The sequence below is a fragment of the Salvelinus alpinus genome, chromosome 27, assembly GCF_045679555.1.
Source record: "Salvelinus alpinus chromosome 27, SLU_Salpinus.1, whole genome shotgun sequence".
Lineage (NCBI taxonomy): Eukaryota > Metazoa > Chordata > Actinopteri > Salmoniformes > Salmonidae > Salvelinus > Salvelinus alpinus.
Window position 1 is genome coordinate 18,085,813 of NC_092112.1, and position 25,683 is coordinate 18,111,495.

The 25,683-nt window shown below is 41.1% G+C and overlaps 1 protein-coding gene across 2 annotated transcripts; it reads right to left on the reverse strand.

Annotated features, from left to right (window-relative positions):
• Nucleotides 1–864: 864 nt before the first annotated feature.
• On the reverse strand, nucleotides 865–15,302 carry LOC139556078 (macoilin). 2 transcript variants are annotated; one of them, XM_071369600.1, is made up of 11 exons: nucleotides 15,088–15,302; nucleotides 12,263–12,404; nucleotides 11,787–11,913; nucleotides 11,257–11,392; nucleotides 10,802–10,980; nucleotides 9,836–10,331; nucleotides 9,334–9,492; nucleotides 8,086–8,259; nucleotides 5,386–5,512; nucleotides 4,037–4,214; nucleotides 865–2,606 (listed from the first exon to the last, which is right to left on the reverse strand). In XM_071369600.1, exons 1-11 carry the CDS (start codon nucleotides 15,162–15,164, stop codon nucleotides 2,416–2,418), a joined length of 1,986 nt encoding a protein of 661 aa, XP_071225701.1. In that variant the 5' UTR covers nucleotides 15,165–15,302; the 3' UTR covers nucleotides 865–2,415. The 2 variants fall into 2 exon arrangements, 1 of the variants encoding a protein (XP_071225701.1); XR_011671064.1 differs by lacking the exon at nucleotides 5,386–5,512 and having other exon boundaries at nucleotides 2,476–2,606.
• Nucleotides 15,303–25,683: the final 10,381 nt, after the last annotated feature.

Genomic DNA, 25,683 nt, shown 5'->3' on the forward strand with positions numbered 1-25,683 from the left:
GTAATAGTGGTTTCCTTTGAATGTTTGTCTGCTGAAGAATAGATAAACTGATGACTTGCACTTAGGGTTAGGGTCAGTTCAGTCAGTAAACTGAAATTCCAATTTCACATTTTTTTCATAGAATTTGGTATTGGAATTTCAGTTTACTTCTGGAATGTAATTGACCCCAGCCCTGCTCACATACCTATCATATTACCAGGTGCATGCAGAAAAACGGTATGCTCAAATAATAAAAACTCCAGGTAACTGGTGATGCTCCACTGATGGAATGGATCTTATAACCAACGTTTTGGTCTCAATAACCTGAATGAAGGTATTTTTCTACAAAGCTCATTTCAAACTTAAGAAAAAGCAAGTTCGGGCCTGAAACTTGGTTAGTCCGGCCATGCACTACCGAAGTCATAGTAAAACTCTTTGTATGATATTTTTTGTGTTTTGATTATGAGGGTCCCTGATTAATTTTCTCTGACCCCAAAAAGTTTGAGAACCACTGATCTGGTACATTGACTCTTACACTGCCTTCAGAGTGTTCACGCTCTTTTAAAAATTTGTTGTTACAGCCTGAATTTAAAATGGATTAAATTGAGATTTAATGTTTACAAATTAATACAAAATGAAAAGCTGAAATGTCATGACTCAGTAAGTATTCAACCCCTTTGTTATGTCAAGTCTAAATCATTCCAGGAGTAAAAATGGGCTTAACAAGTCACATAATAAGTTTCATTCCCTCTATGTGCAATAATAGTGTTGAACATGATTTTTGAATGACTACCTCATCTCTGTACCCCACACATATATATGTAAGGTCCCTCAGTCAAGCAGTGAATTTCAAATGCAAGAAAAAGCAAGTTCTGTGGTAACTGGTTAATTTGTACATTTGTTTTATTATCAACTGTTTCATCAGAATTGTAAGAATAGCTGGAGCCCTTGAACTATAATATGTATGTACTGCACAATCTTTAGTCACCAATGACATTGTGCCCAAACAACTAGTACTGTATTACACACACCAGTGTCATGCTGACAAAAACATTGATTTACTAAATTAAAGCAGTAAACTTCCACGTGAAAAGTACATCAAGCCTAAAAATTATTGTTTTGATAGAAAACTGTAAACATGAATTCTAACAAAAAGAGACCAAAAAAGGGTAAGAACAACTTCATTAGTATTCATCAATTTGAAAATCAATTCGGGGTGTGTTTTCAAATTCTTTCTATTGTGTGTGTGTGTGTGTGTGTGTAAAAAAAGATTACAAAAACATTACATATCACTTCATTTCAAACACATTACTGTCTTACATTAAATAGTGTTTTACCTCCTATTTTGAAAGTAATGTGTATAGGCACATTCAATTTACGGATAATTTTGCACATCGCTACACAATTTTTGGTCCACAAAATTCCATGTTATTCACAACGCTGCCCAACTTTTATAGACAATATCAATTTTCAGATTACTTAACATGACTGGTAAACGGTACAGTGGTGTCAACCACATCTGGGTTCAAATACTATTTGAAATCTTTCAACTCCTTTAGCGTTTGCTTTAGTCTGTCTCGAAGAGTTCAAACCCAGATGGTCTTGGTTTGAACTCTTGCAACTAAGCTATTGGTTCCACTGTTCCAGACAAGCTCAAGGAAGTATTGATTTCAAATAGTATTTGAACCCAGGTCTGGTACGACCTGATCATCCTTTAACTCGAAGTGACACTGTCCAAAGGTCCCAAAAGGTTGATAATCAAGGCCAGGGGTTTGTCCACTGGCAATACATGCATTGAATAAACGTTGCCCATCAATATAAGGCAAATGAATAGGAGAGAGAAACCGAAAACAACGACATAAGGACAGAGTTGCTAAGAGTGAGCTCAGACAGCCCAATCTCTTCCAACCTAATCTTGCTCAACCCAAATCACATTACACGGTACATTGTGCCAGGATTCTGAATTAAAAAGCCAATAGTGTCCTAACGGACGAGCATCTATGAAATGTCATTTACTGTAGCCAAGGGAGCTCAATGTTACATTAACACATCACCGTAGGCGTCAGTAATCTCACAAGTCTTCTGAACTCAAATACTTCTTCAGAGGAAAGACTGAGGAATATTTGCTTTGTGAATTAAGCACCTGTGAAGCAGCCAAAGGCTTTTTGTTTCCCACCTCGCCAATGATTTATGGAGGGTTACTGAGAAGGTAATCATCTCAGACAGTTTATGTTTTGTGAGAACTACAGTATACAAATCCTTGAGACTGAGAATGTTGTTGAGCACTGTGACATCGTCGCCACATCCAGGAAGTCTCTTGGGTGCTCTCCGTCTCTACGAGATAGACGTGTTACAAGTGACTGCACAGACGGAGCCCTGCTCAAGAGAAGGCTTAAGATGGTCTACCGCATGTTTTCAACAGGTCGTGATGGATTCTTATTTCTTAAGACACTGGTACATCAGCGCCCGTGGGTTGAGCACATAGCGCTCTGAGTTGAGGAACTTGGTGAGGTACTGCGGTACGGCGGGCCGCGGCGTCATGAAGGACATGCCAGGACTGACGGCCATGACCTCGGCGATCTTCCGTTTCATCTCGCCAATCTCCTTATCCTGCTTGAGCACTTTTCCTGTGGGACAGAGGTACAGTAGAGTCACGATAAGCGATGGAGGAGTTATAGATTAAAAATAAATAAAAAAGATTTATGAAGTCACTGAATTACTGTAGCTAAACTCTCCTTAGTGTCAAATCTTCACATAATAATCGGCATACAGTATAACTGAAATATTCACGCAAATCTTCCACTGATATCAATGCAAGATTTAAGCGAAAGTTCAAGCTACACGTGCATATCTCAAGTTGGCAATCAGCTAAATCAATGCTATATAGAACTATAACATAATTCTACAGAGCTATAACACAATTCTATAAAGAAATAATATAATTCTAAAGAGCTATAACATAATTCTATAAAGAAATAATATAATTCTAAAGAGCTATAACACAATTCTATAAAGAAATAATATAATTCTAAAGAGCTATAACATAATTCTATAAAGAAATAATATAATTCTAAAGAGCTATAACACAATTCTATAAAGAAATAATATAATTCTAAAGAGCTATAACATAATTCTATAAAGAAATAATATAATTCTAAAGAGCTATAACACAATTCTATAAAGAAATAATATAATTCTAAAGAGCTATAACATAATTCTATAAAGCTATGACATTATTCTATAAAGCTATGACACAATTCTATAAATCTATTACATTCTATAGAGCTATAACATAATTCTATAAAGCTATAACATAATTATATAACGCTATAACATAATTCTATAAAGCTATAACATAATTCTATAAAGCTATGACATAATTCTACAAAGCTATGACACAATTCTATAAATCTATTACATTCTATAGAGCTATAACATAATTCTATAAAGCTATAACATAATTATATAACGCTATAACATAATTCTATAAAGCTATAACATAATTCTATAAAGCTATAACATAATTCTATAAAGCTATGACATAATTCTATAAAGCTATGACATAATTCTACAAAGCTATGACATAATTCTATAGACCTATAACATAATTCTATAAAGCTATGACATAATTCTATAAAGCTATAACATAATTCTATAAAGCTTTAAAATAATTCTATAAATCTATGAAATGATTCTATAGAGCTATAACATAATTCTATAAAGCTACAACATAATTCTATGACGCTATAACAATAATTCTATAAAGCTATGACATAATTATATAGAGCTATAACATAATTCTAAAGCTATAACATAATTCTATAACGCTATAACATAATTCTATTAAGCTATAACATAATTCTAGAGCTATAACATAATTCTATAAAGCTATAACATAATTCTATAGACCTATAATATAATTCTATAAAGCTATAACATAATTCTATAGACCTATAATATAATTCTATAAAGCTATAACATAATTCTAGAGCTATAACATAATTCTATAAAGCTATAAATGATTATATAGCGCTTTAACATAAATGGGGAGGGGGACCTTGTGTTATCTCCAGCTGCCTGCGGGTGTCTCCCAGGGCTGAGAACAGGTCCAGTTTGATACGCGTCTCGGCGCTCAGGTTGTACTCCAGGTGCTGAGCCTTGTCCTGCAGGGCTGACAGGGCAGAGAGCAGCACATCCTGCTCCTCCTGTTCCACACAACGATACTTCCCCAGGGCCTGGGATGGGATCAGGGAGAGAGACACTCGCAATAGCCCCAGGGCTACATAGAAGCAGACTGGTTGGCACCCAAATGGATTAACCTACGTTTCACTGTTGTTGTAAATCGAAGCGATGGTGAAATGTAGCGAAATCAGTTTGGATGCCAGGCTAACACAGGAGCGTGGACTAACAGGGCTGTGTTCAGTAGGTACGATACAGGAGAACACGGTTTGGAATTGAGTGTAACGTGGTGGTTCTGCCTGGAGTTGTCCAATAAGAAACGATTGGTTTCGTTTTCCGTTTCAAAACGTTTTAAACCGTCTGTCCTACTGAACATGACCCTGGTGGTTGAGCAGTCATTCTGAGGTGCTTTTAACAGGATGTGCTTTGGTTCCCCAAACTTGTTGAATGCTTTTTTTTTTATACTCGTTTTTGTATGCTGAAGAATTGCAACGCCCTCATTCGAAAGCCAATTTCCCCAGTTCGGGAACCAATGCACCACATGACCACAATATCTATTTCCAACAGTGATGGTGGATTGGTTGATGGCCAGCCATTCAAAAAACAATGTGAGCTGAATATTTGTTTAAACGCTCTAAGGACCTGATTCTTTCTTTGTTTTTTGTAAAAGAGGTTTTTAAATATTCACAAGTTAAGTTGAGGTAGTAACAGTTGTATTGTGTTGTATTACTAAATAACTAACTAGTAACCTATGATGAATTCACTTTAAGATGTACAATGTTTTATGAAAGGCTTGGCTTCTGCCTCTGCAATGTCTGCATGCTTCATGAAGTATATGTCACCACAAGAAAACAATAATCACAAATGACAAGATATTAAATATATGTGAAATGAATACAGTTAGCATACGGTATCGATGAATGCAAATACAAAGTGCCCACATTACAGTACGTTGAGTTCAGGCCAACACAAAAAAAACTGATGATCTGAAAGTCCTCAAAGCACTGGCCCAAACACCATTTCCTGCTACTCAAATCCACAAACACAAATAATGACACAGATAGTCACACGCAACAAGCCACAAGTCCACAAAACGGCATATCCAAAAACACAAGACAACGGAGTATCACTTCAACAACGAGCAAGACGTGAAAACTCACAAACTCGACACGTACATTCGTACGGAACCCACTCATGTGAAAGAGTAGTACTTTTATTTATTTTTACCTCCACTTCATTCACTAGAGCTATTAGACGGCCCTCTTTCCCTTGACTCTCCAGCTGTAGTTGTTTGTACTCTGTCTCTAGATCTTTTTCTTTTTTCCTTAACATTAGGGTCACAGAGTGTTCCTGCCTAGTGTGGTGGAAGATAGAGAGAATAGTACATGCTTTGTTTCAGGCGGTCAGAGAGGTGCTGCTTATTTGTGGGATTGGGGAGGTGGGGTAGTCCAAACACAAAGAAACATGACATCATCGACAGCAAGCGATCTTGGGATTTGGGGGGGGGGGGGACATTTTGAAATCCATCTGTACTTTTGTTTGCTTTAAACAAATATTATACTTCACTAATCATTATGTTTTTTTACTATGATTGTTGTTACCGGCTGCAATGAAAATAAAGTTAATAGTACAGCAAATAAAAGAAAGAAAAGCAAGTGTTGGTGAAATTTGGAATGATCTGGAGCAGGGGTTCTCAGGGACCCGCGGAGGTACTGCAGGGGTCCGCTGTCAGATCTCACTTTTTTTTCTCATGAATATTACTAACAACAACAGATTAAATTAATTTTGCCCAAGCGATCCAAATAACTTTAGAGGGTGCTATACAATGCAATGTTATTAATCTACAATGTATGTTCTTAACCCTGGGCAACATGGGCCTGGGAGGGTCACAGGTTTATTGGTATACACAGTATTCCACCAATTATATTTTTTCAACTCAATAGGTCTTGTATTGAATACTTCTCAATACATAAATGCACTGTAATTTCAACTTGAAAACTGCAACATTTTCTCTCTGATGCCAAGAGGCAGGCCTTTAAATGTACCTTCCTACGGCCTGAAACTTGGTTAGTCCGTCCATGCACTACCAAAGTCATAGTAAAACACTTTGTATGATATTTTTTGTGTTTTGATTATGAGGGTCCCTGATGAATTTTCTCCGACCCCAAAAAGTTTGAGAACCACTGATCTGGTACATTGACTCTTACACTGCCTTCAGAGTGTTCACGCTTTTTTCAAAATGTGTTGTGTTACAGCCTGAATTTAAAATGGATTAAATTGAGATTTAATGTTTACAAATTAATACAAAATGAAAAGCTGAAATGTCTTGACTCAATAAGTATTCAACTCCTTTGTTATGTCAAGTCTAAATCATTCCAGGAGTAAAAATGGGCTTAACAAGTCACATAATAAGTTTCATTCCCTCTATGTGCAATAATAGTGTTGAACATGATTTTTGAATGACTACCTCATCTCTGTACCCCACACATACAATTATCTGTAAGGTCCCTCAGTCAAGCAGTGAATTTCAAACACAGATTCAACCACAAAGACCAGGTAGGTTTTCCAATGCTTTGCAAAGAACGACGCCTATTGGTAGAGGGGTAAAATTCAAAAACAGACAATGAATATCCCTTTGAGCATGGTGAAGTTTGGATGGGGTATCAATACACCCAGTCACTACAAAGATACAGGCGTTCTTCCTAACTCAGTTACTGGAGAGGAAGGAAACCGCTCAGGGATTTCACCATGAAACCAATGGTGACTTTAAAACAGTTACAGAGTTTGGCTGTGATAGAAGAAAACTTAGGATGGATCAACAACATTGTAATTACTCCACAATACTAACCTAAATGAGAGAGTGAAAAGAAGGAAGCCTGAACAGAACAAAAATATTCCAAAACATGCATCCTGTTAGCAACAAGGCACTAAAGTAATGCCGCAAAGAAATGTGGCAAAGCAATTCACTTTTTATCCTGAATACAAAGTGTTATGTTCGGGGAAAATCCAAAATAACACATTACTGAGTACCACTCTCCCTATTTTCAAGTATAGTGGTAGCTGCATCATGTTATGGGTATGCTTGTAATCGTTAAGGGCTGGGGAGTTTTCAGGATAAAAAAGAAACGTAACAGAGCAATGATCACGGCAAAATCCTAGAGGAAAACCTGTTTCAATCTGCTTTCCACCAGACACTGTGAGATGAATTCACCTTTCAGCAGGACAATAACCTAAAACACAAGGCCAAATCTACACTGGAGTTGCTTACCAAGAGGACAGTGAATGTTCCTGAGTGGCAGAGTTACAGTTTTGATTTAAATATACTTGAAAATCTATGGCAAGACTTGAAAATGGTTGTCTAGCAATAATCAACAACCAATTTCACAGAGCTAAAATAATTTGTTTAATAATAATGGGCAAATGTTGCACAATCCAGGTGTGGAAAGCTCTAACAGACTTACCCAGAAAGAGTCACAGCTGTAATCGCTGCCAAAGGTGCTTCTACAAAGTATTGACTCAGGGGTGTGAATACTTATGTAAATTAGATTTCTCTATTTCTTTTCAATAAATTTGCAAACATTTCTAAAAACATGTTTTCACTTTGTCATTATGGGGTATTGTGTGTAGACGGGTGAGAAAAAAAATATTGAATCCATTTTGAATTCAGGTTGTAACAACAACAAAATGTGGAATAAGTCAAGGGGTGTGAATACTTTCTGAAGGCACTGTATATAGTGTGCACTACTTTTGACCATAGTCCTATGGGCCCTGGTCAAAAATAGTGAACTACATAGGGAATAGGGTGCCATTTGGGACGCAGCCTCAATAGCATCTGAGGGTAAAGGTTATTGCGTAACATGCAAGTCATACATTTATATGCATTTGAATACAAAATAATGGCGGAAGGTGAGAGAGTGAGTGCCATACCTGTTTGGTAGACTACTACGAGCTAAGATGGCCGCCTCCTCTAGTTTCTGAGACTGGAGTTCGGCCAGCTGTTTCTCTATGGAGAGCCTGGCCTCTGTCTCTGCTCTGGTCTTCTTCTCTAGCACGGCGCTGATCTGCTTATCTTTCTGCTTGGTCTTGGTCAGAGACAAGATCCTGAAACACAGAGTCAAACCACAATGTTCTAGACCAGGGATGGGCAACTGCCGCATGCCCCCTTTTGAAGGCCTGAGGCCTGTGGGTACGCAAACTCATGAGCCACTAGTGGTGGCCCCCATGCCCATCCCTGTTCTAGACTAAAGGGAGTATTTGGTCTGTATCCTACATGGTACCCTATTCCCTACATAGTGCACTACATTTGACCAGAGTCCTATGGGCCCAATAAGGTGCATTTCGCATGCAGCATTGGTGTATGTGAATCAATACATTCCATTCCCACTAAATTGGTTAGAAGGTTCGAAACGTGAAAAATATTTCAGTAGCATGTGATTCTTCATGTGATTCTTCATGTGATTCTTCATGTGATTCTTCATGTGATTCTCCATGTGATTCTCCAAAGCTGAAGTATAATTTCAGCCAGTACTTTTGAAAGAAGTGCTCACAAGCCAAAACGGGTCCCTGAAAATGTTGCACAATTGGGTACTACGCAATTCATTTCATGTTCCGTCCTGTTTTTTGGGGCAATTTGTAGGAAATGTTTTGAATTCCAATGTGTAAAATATGTTATGAATTTGTAAGTGCTTAAGATCCCGGACTGCATCTTTAACATAGTTAGTTATTTCATTTTAGTATAATCACATTATTGCATCAAGGTACTACACCACATAGCTTACTTGTGCTAACCTGGCTTGAGTACAATACTCAGTGTAATAGTGCCATATGTGGAGGGTGGTGGGGTAGAGGGGGGACATGACATAACATTTCAAACAGAGTGTCAGTGCATATGATAATTATAAACAGTAAATGTTTTATTGTCACATCCACTAGAGAGGTGCAGGGAAATGTGTTGTTTTACAGTGTAGAATTAAGGCACATCTGCAGATGTTTCACCTTGTCGGCTCGGGTATTCAAACAACGACCTTTCGTTTACTGGCCCAATGCTCTACCCACTAGGCTACCTGGTCAACCAGCAGGGGGAGCCAAAAACAGTGTATGGCAGACAGACAGGGCAATAGGGTCACGATGCGAGGCAAAACAAAATAGACCATAAAATGCAATGTTATCACTCACTTGCTCTGGAGCAGCTCGTTGTTCTGCCTGAGCAGAGACACCTCGGGCCTCAGGCTGTGCTCGCTGTTGGTCAGGTTGCAGACGTGGCTGCGCAGCTCCTGCTCACCTTGTCTGCTGGCCTGCAGCTCGCCCTTCAGCCACCTCATCTCCTGCTCCAGCCTGGAAAATGTGGGAGAGGGGGAGGGAGAAGGGGTAGGGGAGAGAAGGAGGTAGAGAGAGAGGGGGAAATAGATAAAGGGAGGTAGAGAGCGAGGGAGTAGAGAGAGAGGGAGGGAGAGAGGGAGGTGGATAGAGAGGGAGGTGGAGAGAGGGAGGTGGAGAGATAGGGAGGTGGAGAGAGAGGGAGGTGGAGAGGGAGGGGGAAAGAGATATAGGGGGAGGTAGAGATTGAGGGGGAGAGAGAGGGAGGTAGAGAGAGAGGTAGAGAATAAGAAGAGACACATCTCTCTGTGTGTCTCCAAAGCCAATGAAATCAAAGTGAATGGCGGCGGAGTATCCCTACTTAGTGATTTGGTCAGCATGAGGATTTGGCGTGGTGGGGCCCTTGTCTGCGGCGTGCCGATTGGGGCTGACTGTTTTGGCCCCGTTCTTCTGCTTCCTATCAGCCCTGCCAGTGGGAGGAGGTGAAGGGATGCTAGCGGCGCCAGGGGACATCCTGCGTGCTTTGGGGGAGGAGGATGAGCTTTTGGCAGCACGGGGGACTTTGCTGCCTTGCTCCTCCTGAGGTAGATTTTCGGTGGTGGCCGAAGACTCAGTCGACCCTCCTGTCGACCTTCCTCCTGTCCCACCGTCGGTGGGGGGGTCTCTGGGTTTGGAGGACGGGGGTGGCTGGGGATTTGAGTCTCCCAGCGTTGTTGCCTCCACACCCCTCTCGGTCCCTCCCTGCTCCACTCCGCTCTGTATCTGGAGGCAGTCCATGGTGAGTCTCTCGTCAGACGCCACAGCACCGTTCTGACACTGGTACTGACTGGACTCAGGTTTAGGCCTCCACTTTGAGTCTGCAGGGCGAAAGAGCTATATTTCAAAGACAATATCTAGCTACAGAGTATTGAGCTCACAGTGAGTTCTGCTTCCTACACGCACAGGGATATTAAAGTGGGGCATTAACTAAAAATGTTCTCCTTTGGCATTATATGAGTTCCAAATGGCTCCACTTTCTCTATGTACTGAACTGCCTTACCAGGGCCCAACTAAAGGGTTTAAATGTGAAAACAACTGCCTTACCAGGGCCCATCCAAAGGGCTTAACCTGAAAACAACTGACTTACCAAACAAAGTAGTACTACCATTGGGGAATCATCTCATAACAGTGTAAAACAGTGCAGAAATGAATGAGTAGTAGGCACAATCTCCGCTGTACTTACTGCCGTTGCAGCTGTACTTACTGCCGTTGCAGCTGTACTTACTGCCGTTGCAGCTGTACTTACTGCCGTTGCAGCTGTACTTACTGCCGTTGCAGCTGTACTTACTGCCACTGTCGTCTGTGATGCTCTTGGGGTAAAGCTGCAGGCCCAGAGGTAGGGACTGTTCCAGGAGGTGCATATGGAAGTTGTTTTCGCTCTGCACAGCTTTCTGCGTCCTCAGTTTGAAGATGCTGGTGAAGTAACATGTGGCGTCGAACCCCAGATAGACAACAGGGTAGCCAATGCTGGGGGGAAGGTGGGGGGGCGGGAGAGAGAAAATAAATATTAAATAATGGCCTACATTATTGTGTGTCATGATGACAAACACGTGCATGAGCAGAGTACGCCACTTGTGATTCATTGCGATTTTAAGACGTTAGCTTAAACCCACTCAATTCAAGCAGTTGTGAAAATCCTTGGCATTCAGAAAGTATCTACAGCGTATACACTGGGTTTGTTTGGAAGATTCTGCTCGAGGGTGAATATCTGGTGAGAAGTGCTTTGTGTTTCAATCGACCTACCAGTGCGCGGCGAAGAGATGAGACAGGTTGGCGTGGGAGTTGTTCAGATCTTTGAGCCTCAACGAAGCATCCGTGTACACCAGCATCACCCACAGGGACACCCACAGGGACACCGTTGACATACAGATGCCTTTCTCTGAGAATAATAAATAAATTATTATAAAAAACATCACAACTTACCAAGAGAAGATACTAAGCTTATGTTCATAGCTAGTGTAGTTACCACCAGAACTGTGCTTTTACAAACAAAACAGCATAATGTGGTTCCATTTCTCTGTAACGGGTTGAAACATTAAATTACGTCAATTTTCATAATTTTTATTATAAATAGCAGATTTCATAATTGTAAAAGTTTACATAATGGAAGGTTTCACCTGTTACCGGAATGGTTTGTTTCAACTCTTTACAGAAACCTGTGACTTGTTAGACAACAATTAAATAACATTCCACATTATCCTTATCTAAGGCATTCCACAGCTAGGCAATACAATACATATTGTTAAGCTGTAAAACAGGCTTGATATACTTACCTGTGTGCCAAATGTAATTGAATAAGACATAGGTGCTGGCTGCGAAGAACAACCAGTGGAGGGGAACAAAAATGAAACAAAAGATGTCCAGGGTGAACGCCGCACACACAAACACCACACAAATCACCTGCAACAGAGAGACATTACGTTGGTGCTGTGTTGGATAGCTATTTTATTCTGTCAGCTTGAGTTTCGAACAAGAAGACAATGGCTGTGGTATATAACAGGTTTATAACATTTATATAACAGGTTGCAAGGCCTAAAACTATTTTCAACAATATTTTGATCTCAATACTTTACTGTTATTGACTTCCATCTAGTAGACCATTAAGGTAGGGCTTGCATCCCAAATGGCACCCTATTCCCTGTAATATAGGGCACTACTTTCAAAAGTAGGGTTCTGGTCAAAAGTAGTGCACTATATTATAGGGAATAGGGTGCCATTTGGGACACACACTAACTGATAAAGTCCTCACCAGCCCATGGCAGTGGAAAGTGGTGTAGACGCTCCTGAAGAATAGCCAACAGGGCCACAGGTATTCCAATCGAAACTCCAGTATAAAATCTGCCAGGAGCACCAGAGTCCACACAATCATAAACTTCAGAAAGGTGTAAGCGCTGAAAAACAGGCATAAGAGGAGGATATGAAGAGTTTAATTCCAAAACGCTATATATCCATTTTCAGGAATGTTGGTAAATTATTATTTTTTGTTTCAAGAACTATGGGGAAAAATTGCAAGATTATGTTATAATACTTTTATTGCATCAAATGGTTGTTTTATGCAACAGAATAGAGTATTCTGTTACTATTGTGTGTGTGTTCTACTGAGGATGGGCCTCTGGGAGATAACACTGACAGGAGATTTACGATGTCTTTTGGGTGATAAAACCTAAAGAGCATTCCAGAGGATGAGTTAATATTTCTGTTCAATACGGGGCCAGACACTGGTCTCTACACAATGAAAACTGTTGACACAGCAGATACTGTCTGCTATGTATTATAGGTATCTTTCATACAAACCTTAACCTTGTGACCAATTCTATATATCTGTTGTTCGTCATGTAGGTTGAAAGTGGTGTATCTTGGCTATAAAAGACCTTTGTACTTTTGTCTCGGGGCTCTCAACAAATCATCTGAGCGTGAATCGTCGATCAGCCATGACCAGCCATCATTATCGTAGAGCACTCAATCGATTCACTTTATATGTGTGCGTTGTATTGACCTGCTCCCTTATTAATAAGTGATTAAAGATTTAGTTTAAGTATAACTCTGACTTGTGTGATAAGTTTATCTCTCCTCATTTGATAGTAAAGAAATTAACCACCACAGAACTTAGGAAAGAGAATGGTGTACTTTTTCACTATCTAATCATGGCATTGGTTTGTTCAATGACAGACATGTATTTGTTTGAAACCTATCACTAGATTGTTTATCTCTATGAAATGAAACAATCACATTTTGTTGAAAACCCCCCAGATATATCCGCCTCAAAAAGTTAGCTTGGCAAGGTTTTACACCGTCTAATGTTACAAATAATGACATTTTTTGTAACGAGCTGTACAAATGATACATTTGTGACATCATATTATGATGTCACAATTATAATATATATATTTTAAAATGAATCAGTACAGTAATATGAGATGGTGGGTGGTGGACCATTCTTGATACACACGGGAAACTGTTACAGTTCTTGACTCAAACCGGTGAGCTACCGTACCCCGTTCAAAGACACTTCAATCTTTTGTCTTGCCCAGTCATTCTCTGACACAAACAAACCATGTCTCAATTGTCTCAAAGCTTGAAAATCAATTAATAACCTGTCTCCTCCCCTTCATCTACACTGATGGAAGTGGATTTACCAAGTGACATCAATAAGGTATCATAGACTAACTAGGTGAATCCAGGTGAAAGCTATGTCATGGAAAGAGCAGGTGCTCTTAATGTGTTATACACTCAGTGTAGTGTTTTGCAACAAAAGAGGACAGTAATATTTTACACACTGGTCCCCATAAGCATTCATTTCTGATTAAAAAACACAAGTGTGAAAATTTGTGGATATAGCTTTCTGTAAATAAACTCTTCTGATGTAAAATGTGTGTGTTCTAATTTTATTGAAATAATGGTAAAAATGTCATGCTGATGATCTGTGATTGAAGGTTAAAAAAAATCTCAATCTAGTGGAAGAGCTCAATGTAGCTTATTTCTCACGATATAGGCCTAAGCCTGTCATTATCATGCATTTGGCAGGAATATTGGCAAACTGTGAAAGATACTGTTACTTTTATGTAAAAGGTATGCAAAACATTTTGAAGTCTTGCGTCAATAAATATAATAAACAGACTTATACATATAAAGCTAGGTGATCATACACTCATATAGGGATTCATCTCATTAGGCAAATATTGTACTCACTATATCACGATTCATGACATTATTTTACATTTGGGAACATAACCTAGTTTTATATAGACTATCATCTTCGAGAAAATAGACACTTGGATAAGATAATGCCTATATTCTCTCATTATAGACTACACTCTTGTCTTGTTTTCAACAACTCCTTTGTTCGTGCGCTCGACAGCTCCATAGCGTACTGTTATTACATCAACCCCCTTTTTGTTTGGTAACCATGACAACGTTTCATCCGCGATACTGGGTACCAACCCCCCCACACACACACACACAAAAAAAAGAAAAGAGGAGATGATCTCAATTGAAATGTATATTCTAGTCCTTTTACCAGACGCGCTTTTCCAGAGCAACTTCCAGTTAGTGCATTAATCCACTGAACATACCTCAGCGCTTTGTTTCGTCACAAAGGGGACATTGCGAATTCTCTATTGGTCTAGACACGCTGCCTGTAACTAAATGCCTGAAATGGCTACCTGGTCGTAAGCTAATATTGTACGAATAGGTTTAAGTAGGCCTATATCTATTAAGGTCAGAGCATATAATAATAATAATAGCCTACACGATTTTCATTCTGATTATTGTAGCATAATTTAATGGTTAGCCTTCAAATGGGAGAAGATAGCCTGAATCATATACTGTATTAACTACCCACATCAAGTAGCAAAGGCTTGTTTTTCAAGTTGACTCCGCTATAATGTTTGTAGGCCTATTTAGCAACCACAATGCCCTTTTCCATACCATACAGTGTCCAAGAGTAGGCTAAAGGGAAGAAGCAATTATTGTGATAAAAATAGACATCAGGTGAGAATGACGAAGATGCGCATTACACAAAGCCTAGCAACAACAAAAGCAACGGCATCCGGTCGATGCGTCACCTCACTATACCTTTCAGATATCTCCTCCGTAATTTTTATCTTTTTCATTTTCCGTAGCTTGCTTGCATCCACATAACGTTTCTTCATTGTATGGCTTCTATTCCTTGTGCCCTAATAAACCGCAAAAAGCGGCAATCAATGTAGGAAAAAACGAATATGGATGGCCTTGTTAGAAAACAACCTGATATTTTGAGGCTTTGTGTATGAATGAAACTCCACCTCGGATGCTACTGTGCGCATGTTCAATACTTCGACGTCTCAAGCGCGTGATGGAGACAGGACTCACATGAGTGCTATATGGGATCACTGGGACGTCGCTACCCTAAACCCTAACCTTAATCCCTACCCCTAACCTTAACCCTTACCTTAACTATTTTAAATGTATACTTCAAATGGGGGTAGGGACGTACCAAGGATTCCGAATAGCACGGACCGTTGCTGTGGCCACCCGCTACATCCTTGTATTATAAGTCAGTGGCTACATCTAGCTGAGGGGAGAATCATAGTACTTAGGCCATGAAAAATGTTTGAAAGCAAAGAGAAATGGTCCAATAGTCGAAGAGCTGGACAAGGACGACAAAATATTCCCCTTTCAGCTCAGGTGCGAAATTTTGCTATCAGCTCTCTCACTGATACATTTAGAGTTAAAGGGATTATTCCAGGTCATAGGTGTCTTCTAGGCCTATATGTGTCTCGTCAGAGCCCTATTCGGATGATTCGTTTTCATGTAAGGAGTATACTTTTTTTAAATAGAGGAAAGTAGAGAACAGCTGTGTAGGCCACATGTAGACCTACTAAATAGCTCTAAATGTCAATTTACATTAGTAGGTACTTAAACCTGGTCTGGAGCCTTTATCAGGGGTATGCTCATCAGGGTTGGGATCAATTCCATTTCAATTCTGGAAGTACATTTAGGCTTAACTTCAAACATGTCAGCCTCAGCTGTAAGTGCATAGATCATAAACGTGCAAAAGATATATTCAACATATTCATAAAGTCTTTAGGTAGTTACTATTCTCTTATGTCCCTCCCCAATAATTGGTGTGTCCGTAATGGCATGCTATTCCATATAGTGAACTGCTTTTGACCAGGGCCCATGGCTTTGGTCAAAATAGTGCACTAGGGCATACCCACTCAGCACAGACTCAGTTCAACGTCTAGTTTTGATTTACATTTGGTTGAGTTATCAACTAAGGCGAATTCAACGTGAAATCAACCAAAAATGTCACCATGCCATTAGCTTTAGGTTAAAAGTTGGGTTAAAAAGAAAAGACAAAATGCTCTTATGTTGATTACTTTTTGCAAATCCAATTAGTTTTCCATGTTGATTCAACGTCATCACAGACACATTCAGACACAGACATGGTTATCTGGTGAACTGGGACCTAATGAGCTATTGTGTTAAAGTTTGTTATCTCAACAAACTCTGCTCGAAAGCGAGCTGAATCTTTAAAAAGCTTGTTGAGTAAATTACAAATGTATGTTTTCTCAAAACAACTCAAAACCACGCTATCATTATGATATTTCCCAGCATGCTTTATTGCAGGTTGATTTTCAGAATTGTTTGTTCCAATACCTGTGTTTTTGCATAGAAAAATGTATGGTAAATAATGTATTGTGTCATTTTGGATTCATTTGTATTGAAAAGAAGAATATAATATGTTTCTACACACTTCTGCATTAATGTGGACGCTACCATGATTACGGATAATCATTAGTGAATCATGAATAATGATGAGTGAGAAAGTTACAGAGAAATGAATACCATACCCCCAAAAAAATTCTAACGTCCCCTTAGCATGCCTTAGTATGTTAGCATGTCTTGGGGGTAGGATCTTTCTGGCTCTGTAACTTTCTCACTCATCATTATTGATGATTTATTCAGGATTATCCGTAATCATAGTTGCATCCACATTAATGTGTTTACAAACATATTATATTATTATTTACAATAAAAGTGACTCCAAAATGACACAATACATTATTTACCATAAATTTTTCTATGCAAAAACACAGGTATTGGAACAAACAATTCTGAAAATCAACCTGCAATAAAGCATGCTGGGAAATATCATAATGATGGTGTGGTTTTGAGTTGTTTTGAGAAAACATACATTTGTAATTTACTCAACAAGCTTTTTAAAGATTCAGCTCGCTTTCGAGCAGAGTTTGTTGAGATAACAAACTTTAACACATTAGCTCAACATTAGCTCACATTAGCTCAACGAGCCAGCTGAGACTGGTTCCCGAGTCTCAGCTGGCTCGTCAGGTTCCCGAGTCTCAGCTGGCTCGTCAGGTTCCCGCGCCACAGCTGGCTCATCAGGTTCCCGTGCCTCAGCCGAAGCGACCCACCTGGTCTCCGGGACAGTACCTCTGGTTGGCGTCCTGCGGCTGGAGCCCGGCGTCAGGGAGGGGGTACTGTCACATATACTCCCTCTCTGGCACTCGAGGTCACCAGGCTGCTCATTATTACGCACACCTATCAACATCGTTACGCGCACCAGCCACTCATCAGACTCACCTTGAATACATCACCTGCCTGATGTCACTCCCTTTGGTTCTTTTTTTATTTATTTCACCTTTATTTAACCAGGTAGGCTAGTTGAGAACAAGTTCTCATTTGCAACTGCGACCTGGCCAAGATAAAGCAAAGCAGTTCGACACATATAACAACACAGAGTTACACATGGAATAAAACATACAATCAATAATACAGTGGAAAAATCTATATACATCATGTGCAAATGAGGTAGGATAAGAGAGGTAAGGCAATAAATAGGCCATGGTGGCAAAGTAATTACAATATAGCAATTAAACACTGGAATGGTAGGATGTGCAGAATGTGCAAGTTGAGATACTGGGGTGCAAAGGAGCAAGATAAATAAATAAATACAGTATGGGGATGAGGTAGATTGGATGGGCTATTTACAGATGAGCTATGTACAGATGCAGTGATCTGTGAGCTGCTCTGACAGCTGGTGCTTAAAACTAGTGAGGGTGGTAAGAGTCTCCAGCTTTAGTGATTTTTGCAGTTCGTTCCAGTCATTGGCAGCAGAGAACTGGAAGGAAAGGCGGCCAAAGGAAGAATTGGCTTTGGGGGTGACCAGTGAGATATACCTGCTGGAGCCCGTGCTATGGGTGGGTGCTGCTATGGTGACCAGTGAGCTGAGATAAAGCGGGGCTTTACCTAGCAGAGACTTGTAGATGACCTGGAGCCAGTGGGTTTGGTGACGAGTATGAAGCGAGGGCCAGCCAACGAGAGCATACAGGTCGCAGTGGTGGGTAGTATATGGGGCTTTGGTGACAAAACGGATGGCACTGTGATAGACTGCATCCAATTTGTTGAGTGTTGGAGGCTATTTTGTAAATGACATCACTGAAGTCGAGGATCGGTAGGATGGTCAGTTTTACGAGGGTATGTTTGGCAGCATGAGTGAAGGATGCTTTGTTGCGAAATAGGAAGCCGATTCTAGATTTAATGATTTGGTTCTTTCCCTAGGCGTTATTGTTTCTGTTCCAGTGTTCATGTCTGTACACTACCTGTGTCTCTTGTTTTGTTCTATGTTCATTTATTTATTAAATACACTCCCTGTGTCACGCCCTGACCTTAGAGAGCCTTTTTATTTCTCTTTTTGGTTAGGTCGGGGTGTGATTTGGGTGGGCATTCTAGTTTTTCTATTTCTTTGTTGGCCGGGTATGGTTCCCAATCATAGGCAGCTGTGTATCGTTGTCTCTGATTGGGGATCATACTTAGGCAGCCCTTTTTCCCACCTTAGATTGTGGGATCTTGTTTGTGTGTAGTTGCTTTCTGCACTGCATATAGCTTTACGTTCGTTGTGTTTTTTGGTGTCATTTAAAATAAAAGTGAAATGTACGCCTACCACCCTGCACCTTGGTCCAATCCCTCTTTCAACGAGCGTAACACCCTGAACTTGCTTCCCGACTCCCAGCGGACACGTTACAGTCACTCATTCCATTTGTTATACTTTTTGTGTATGCTATGCATAGCCGCGGGAAGTAGGGGTGCTGAGGGTGTAAATCAGAGTAAAAACTTGTAATAATAAATATTAGTGGACCGATATAGCTGTCTGCAGCGCCAGTGCGGGCAAAAAGATTTGTTCAGGCCCCCCATCAACAAAAACATTCTCAGCAAAAATACAATTTCCCTGTGTAATCTCCTCTCTCTACAGCCACTTCTGCCACTTCCTGCACTTACAGGAATAAGTACTCCAAGTACTGCTCTAGCCTGGCAAAGAAGTGGAGCTGCAACCACCCTCAAGTTGCCACCTGACATCCTGCGTCCAAGTGCACCAAATGATCTCCTGACCTGAGACACCATGAGATGATAGGCTCACCTGTCAACTTAATGCATCAACTTCACTTTATTTAATATAGCTGTAAGCTGTACGGTTGTATTTAAGCCCTTTCTATCCTCTCTACAGAACAAATTAGACTAGGAACATTTAAAGTTTGACTGTTGGGGGACTGGTTTGCTGGACGGCCATGTGTATCATAATGACTTGTAGTTTACATTTTGACTCAAGCATCAAACTACAATACACTTTTATTTTTACAACTTCATTCAAGATTTAAAAAATAATAATATGTATCAAGGACATGATAAGAGTTTGCAATGTTACGCAAAGACACAAGTGCAGCCACTTAACAAGGACACTGAGCTATGTGTTGATAAAACAACTTGGTTAGGTATACAGCTGAAGGAAGGGCATGGAGGAATGTAACCACTTTCAACTGATCAACGTGATAGTTTTAAACATATTTGGAGGCGACACAATGTTTGTTTACAAAAACTCAGAACATACAACATTTAGTAATACAACCTTCGCAATATGATGGGGTTCTAAGCCCATGGTACATTTAAAAGTTATATTCTCCAAGAATAGATAGGTATTCATTGAAATGACAGTTGAGCAGCATTACATATCCCAGATTGTGCCTTTAAAATAAAAGGGTGCAGTGTTGTTCATTGGCCCAGAGAGGTCAATATTGTATAGAGTTAACTAGAGTAGTTATAGCATGACTTGTTTGAAAAAACATTTGATAAAAAAACATTCAAGGACAACCAAATTAAGTGATATGTCGTTTACATAGTGGGGTTCGTTGTGACCTTCCTCTATACATTATACACTTTCTACTACCAGCCAATCACCGTGTTCATCAATGGTGTAGACGGTTAGTTTAAAGTATACTGTAGCTGTTGGGTGACTGGGTTGAGTGGTTCTCTTGCTGAACAGTACTGTGGACTTGGGACTACATGATATGTACTTGATATGTACATTTCCAATCGCTTCCTTCCAAATGGAAACAATTCCACATATATGGATTATCCAGGGTCAGTCTGAAAGATCATCCGGCTACACTATATATTCAAAAGTATGTGGACACCCCTTAAAATGAGTGGATTCGGCTATTTCAGCCACACCCATTGCTGACAGGAGTATAAAATCGAACACACAGCCATGCAATGTACATAGGCAAACATTGGCAGTATAATGGCCTTACAGAAGAGCTATGGGCTGCAGGTATCCTGGGGCAGCAGGTAGCCTAGTGGTTAGAGCGTTGGACTAGTAACCGAAAGTTTGCTTGATCGAATCCTCGAGCTGACAAGGTAAAAATCTGTCATTCTGCCCCTGAACAAGGCAGTTAACTGTTCCTGTTCCTAGGCCGTCATTGAAAATAAGAATTTGTTCTTAACTGACTTGCCTAGTTAAAAAAGAGCTCTGTGATTTTCAATGTGGCACTGTCATAGAATGTCAAGTTTCTGCCCCTAGAATTAACCTGGTCAACTGTAAATGCTGTTATTGTGAAGTGGAAACCTCTAGGAGCAACAATGGCTCAGCTGCAAAGTGGTAAGCCACACAAGCTCACAGTATGGGACTGTTGAGTGCTGAAGTGAGTAAAAATTGTCTGTCCTCGGTTGCAACACTCACTACTGAGTTCCAAACTGCCTCTGGAAGCAATGTCAGCACAAGAACTGTTTGTCTGGAGCTTCACGAAATAGTTTTCCATGGTCGAGCAGCTGCACAGAAGCCTAAGATCACCATGTGCAATGCCAAGTGTCGGCTGGAGTGGTGTAAATCATGCTGCCATTGGACTCTGAAGCAGTGGAAATGCGTTCTCTGGAATGATAAATCACACTTCACCATCTAGCAGTATGACGGACGAATCTGGGTTTGGCGCATGCCAGGAGAACACTACCTGCCTGAATGCATAGTACTAACTGTAAACTTTGGTGGAGGAGTAATAATGGTCTGGGGCTGTTTTTCATGGTTCAGGCTAGACCCCTTAGTTTCAGTGAAAGGAAATCTTAATGCTACAGCATACAATGACATACTAGATGATTCTGTGCTTCCAACTTTGTGGCAACAGTTTGGGGAAGGCCCTTTACTGTTTCAGCATGACAATGCCCCCGTGCACAATGCGAGGTCCACACAGAAATGGTTTGTCGAGATCGGTGTGGAACAACTTGACTGGCTGCATAGACCCCTGACCCCATTGAACATCTTTGGGATGAATTGGAACGCTGACTGCAAGCCAGGCCTAATCGCCCAACATCAGTACCCGACCTCACTAATGCTCTTGTGGCTGAATGGAAGCAAGTCCCCGCAGAAATATTCCAACATCTTGGCGGAAAGCCTTCCCAGAAGAGTGGAGGATGTTATAGCAACAAAGTCGGGACCAACTCCGTATTAATGCCCATGATTTTGGAATGAGATTTTCGACAAGCAGGTGTCCACATACTATGTATGCCAAAACAACACTATATGCGCACACACATGCACAGACACAAACCATACATATTGTATGTGTTATGGGACTTTTCCACAAACCTTTCAAGGACGTGATGACAACGAAGGGAATTGTGCCAGGCTCAACGTCTAGAAATACACTGTCTTAAATCTGTTCTTCCATTTCTGTTAAATCTACTTGTGTTGTGTGGTAAATCCACATGTCAGCGGGAGCTGGGGGGTATATAACAGAATGTCCAACACACTGAGGCCTGTTCCCAATGCTGTCATGTCCACTCTCACCTTCCTGTGTGTTTGGGTCTACTTGCTGTTCTAGAGGTGGCCGCTACCTGGGCGGATAATGTAGAGGACTCATCAATTGTAAGTGGGTTGTTCTGTGGGTATTCTATAGCCCAGGCAGTGCTTTTGAATCACCTCAATATTTATCTTTTGTATAACATGTATATCGATATCTATCTCATCACTACATTTAGCCTACATCAAGTAATGGAGCAAAAATTGTTCACTATATACTGAATATACACTGAGTGTACAAAACATTAAGGACACCTGCTTTTTCCATGACACAGACTGACCAGGTGAATCCAGGTGAAAGCTATGATCCCTTATTGATGTGACTTGTTAAATCCACTTCAATCAGTGTAGATAAAGGGGAGGAGACCGGTTATTAAAGGATTTTTAAGCCTTGAGACAATTGAGACATGGATTGTGTAGGTGTTCCATTCAGAGATTGACTGGACAAAACAAAAGATTGGAGTGCCTTTGAATGGGGTATGGTAGTAGGTGCCAGGCGCACAGTTTTGAGTGTGTCAAGAACTGCAACACTGTTGGGTTTTTCACGCTCAACAGTTTCCCGTGTGTATCAAGAATGGTCCACCACCCAAAGGACATCCAGCCAACAGGACACAACTGTGGAAAGCATTGGAGTCGACATGGGCCAGCATCTCTATGGAATGCTTTCAACACCTTGTCGAGTCCATGCCCTGACGAACTGAGGCTGTCTTAAGGGAAAAGTGGGTGCAACTCAATATTAGGAAGGTGTTCTTAATTTTTTGTACACTCAGTTTATATGGTCAGTCAATAGTATAAAACATTTATATTGCTGATTTCTGGATGAAATCTATTGACTTTTCTATATTGTCTATCTTGACTTGAAGGATGATGAGTGTAGGACCATATCTAGTAATTTTCTCTGTCATCCAAGAAGCCTTTATTTTTGTCTTAGTAGCTAGTAAACGAACTGGTCTCATGTTTATTTTATATCTCATCAGAGCCTCAGAGCAGTCAATAAGCATAACGACCTGAGGAGAGGAGTCCAACTTACGACCAGCAACATGTTGAAAATAAATCAGTTGCCTTAATATTAATATTACTACATTTTCATACCACTTTTATCGTATTGAGCTGGTTGTATATCATGTAATACATTTGATAATAAACATAAATGATAAGATTCAAGATTTTACTTGCAAATGTTATGAAACCAGTAACTAGCCTACTGATTTTGCTGCACTCGTTCTGTATAAGGGTTCTAAGGCCTAGCTACATGGTCTGGAACCTGACTCGTTCTGTCTAGGGGTCTAAGGCCTAGCTACATGGTCTGGAACCTGACTAGTTCTGTCTAGGGGTCTAAGGCCTAGCTACATGGTCTGGAACCTGACTCGTTCTGTCTAGGGGTCTAAGGCCTAGCTACATGGTCTGGAACCTGACTCGTTCTGTATAAGGGTTCTAAGGCCTAGCTACATGGTCTGGAACCTGACTAGTTCTGTCTAGGGGTCTAAGGCCTAGCTACATGGTCTGGAACCTGACTCGTTCTGTCTAGGGGTCTAAGGCCTAGCTACATGGTCTGGAACCTGACTAGTTCTGTCTAGGGGTCTAAGGCCTAGCTACATGGTCTGGAACCTGACTCGTTCTGTCTAGGGGTCTAAGGCCTAGCTACATGGTCTGGAACCTGACTCGTTCTGTCTAGGGGTCTAAGGCCTAGCTACATGGTCTGGAACCTGACTCGTTCTGTCTAGGGGTCTAAGGCCTAGCTACATGGTCTGGAACCTGACTAGTTCTGTCTAGGGGTCTAAGGCCTAGCTACATGGTCTGGAACCTGACTAGTTCTGTCTAGGGGTCTAAGGCCTAGCTACATGGTCTGGAACCTGACTCGTTCTGTCTAGGGGTCTAAGGCCTAGCTACATGGTCTGGAACCTGACTCGTTCTGTCTTCTGGTGTAAGGCCTAGCTACATGGTCTGGAACCTGACTCGTTCTGTCTAGGGGTCTAAGGCCTAGCTACATGGTCTGGAACCTGACTCGTTCTGTCTAGGGTTCTAAGGCCTAGCTACATGGTCTGGAACCTGACTAGTTCTGTCTAGGGGTCTAAGGCCTAGCTACATGGTCTGGAACCTGACTAGTTCTGTCTAGGGGTCTAAGGCCTAGCTACATGGTCTGGAACCTGACTCGTTCTGTCTAGGGGTCTAAGGCCTAGCTACATGGTCTGGAACCTGACTCGTTCTGTCTATGGGTCTAAGGCCTAGCTACATGGTCTGGAACCTGACTCGTTCTGTCTAGGGGTCTAAGGCCTAGCTACATGGTCTGGAACCTGACTAGTTCTGTCTAGGGGTCTAAGGCCTAGCTACATGGTCTGGAACCTGACTAGTTCTGTCTAGGGGTCTAAGGCCTAGCTACATGGTCTGGAACCTGACTCGTTCTGTATAAGGGTTCTAAGGCCTAGCTACATGGTCTGGAACCTGACTAGTTCTGTCTAGAGGTCTAAGGCCTAGCTACATGGTCTGGAACCTGACTAGTTCTGTCTAGGGGTCTAAGGCCTAGCTACATGGTCTGGAACCTGACTCGTTCTGTCTAGGGTTCCAAGGCCTAGCTACATGGTCTGGAACATGACTAGTTCTGTCTAAGGGTCTAAGGCCTAGCTACATGGTCTGGAACCTGACTAGTTCTGTCTAAGGGTCTAAGGCCTAGCTACATGGTCTGGAACCTGACTCGTTCTGTATAAGGGTTCTAAGGCCTAGCTACATGGTCTGGAACCTGATTAGTTCTGTCTAGGGGTCTAAGGCCTAGCTACATGGTCTGGAACCTGACTCGTTCTGTCTTCTGGTCTAAGGCCTAGCTACATGGTCTGGAACCTGACTCGTTCTGTCTAGGGGTCTAAGGCCTAGCTACATGGTCTGGAACCTGACTAGTTCTGTCTAGGGGTCTAAGGCCTAGCTACATGGTCTGGAACCTGACTCGTTCTGTCTAGGGGTCTAAGGCCTAGCTACATGGTCTGGAACCTGACTAGTTCTGTCTAGGGGTCTAAGGCCTAGCTACATGGTCTGGAACCTGACTCGTTCTGTCTAGTGGTCTAAGGCCTAGCTACATGGTCTGGAACCTGACTCGTTCTGTCTAGTGGTCTAAGGCCTAGCTACATGGTCTGGAACCTGACTCGTTCTGTCTAGTGGTCTAAGGCCTAGCTACATGGCCTAGAACCTGATTTGATGTGTCCATAAATGTGAGAGGTCAGCATGTGTGACCAGGTTTTGAGACAGCCACCTTACCTTACATCCAGCTCCCTCTTGACCTCTTGGTCCAGGCGGATTATTATTTCTTCATATGGTGGCGAAGATAAACCTACAAAATGGAAAGCACTTCTAATGCTTTTCCCAACTATTTTTCTTAGTTACATCATGATAAGCAGTTCTTCAATAAACAGTGGGTAATCTGGAAACTTCATCAAAAGCAATGGCATAATAGACTTACTGGGGTTGTTGTTGGCTGTCTGTTCCTCTGGCGTCTTTCTCTCTCCCTCAGAGCAGGAACAAGGAAGCCCAAGCTAGTACCTGCTCCATGAACC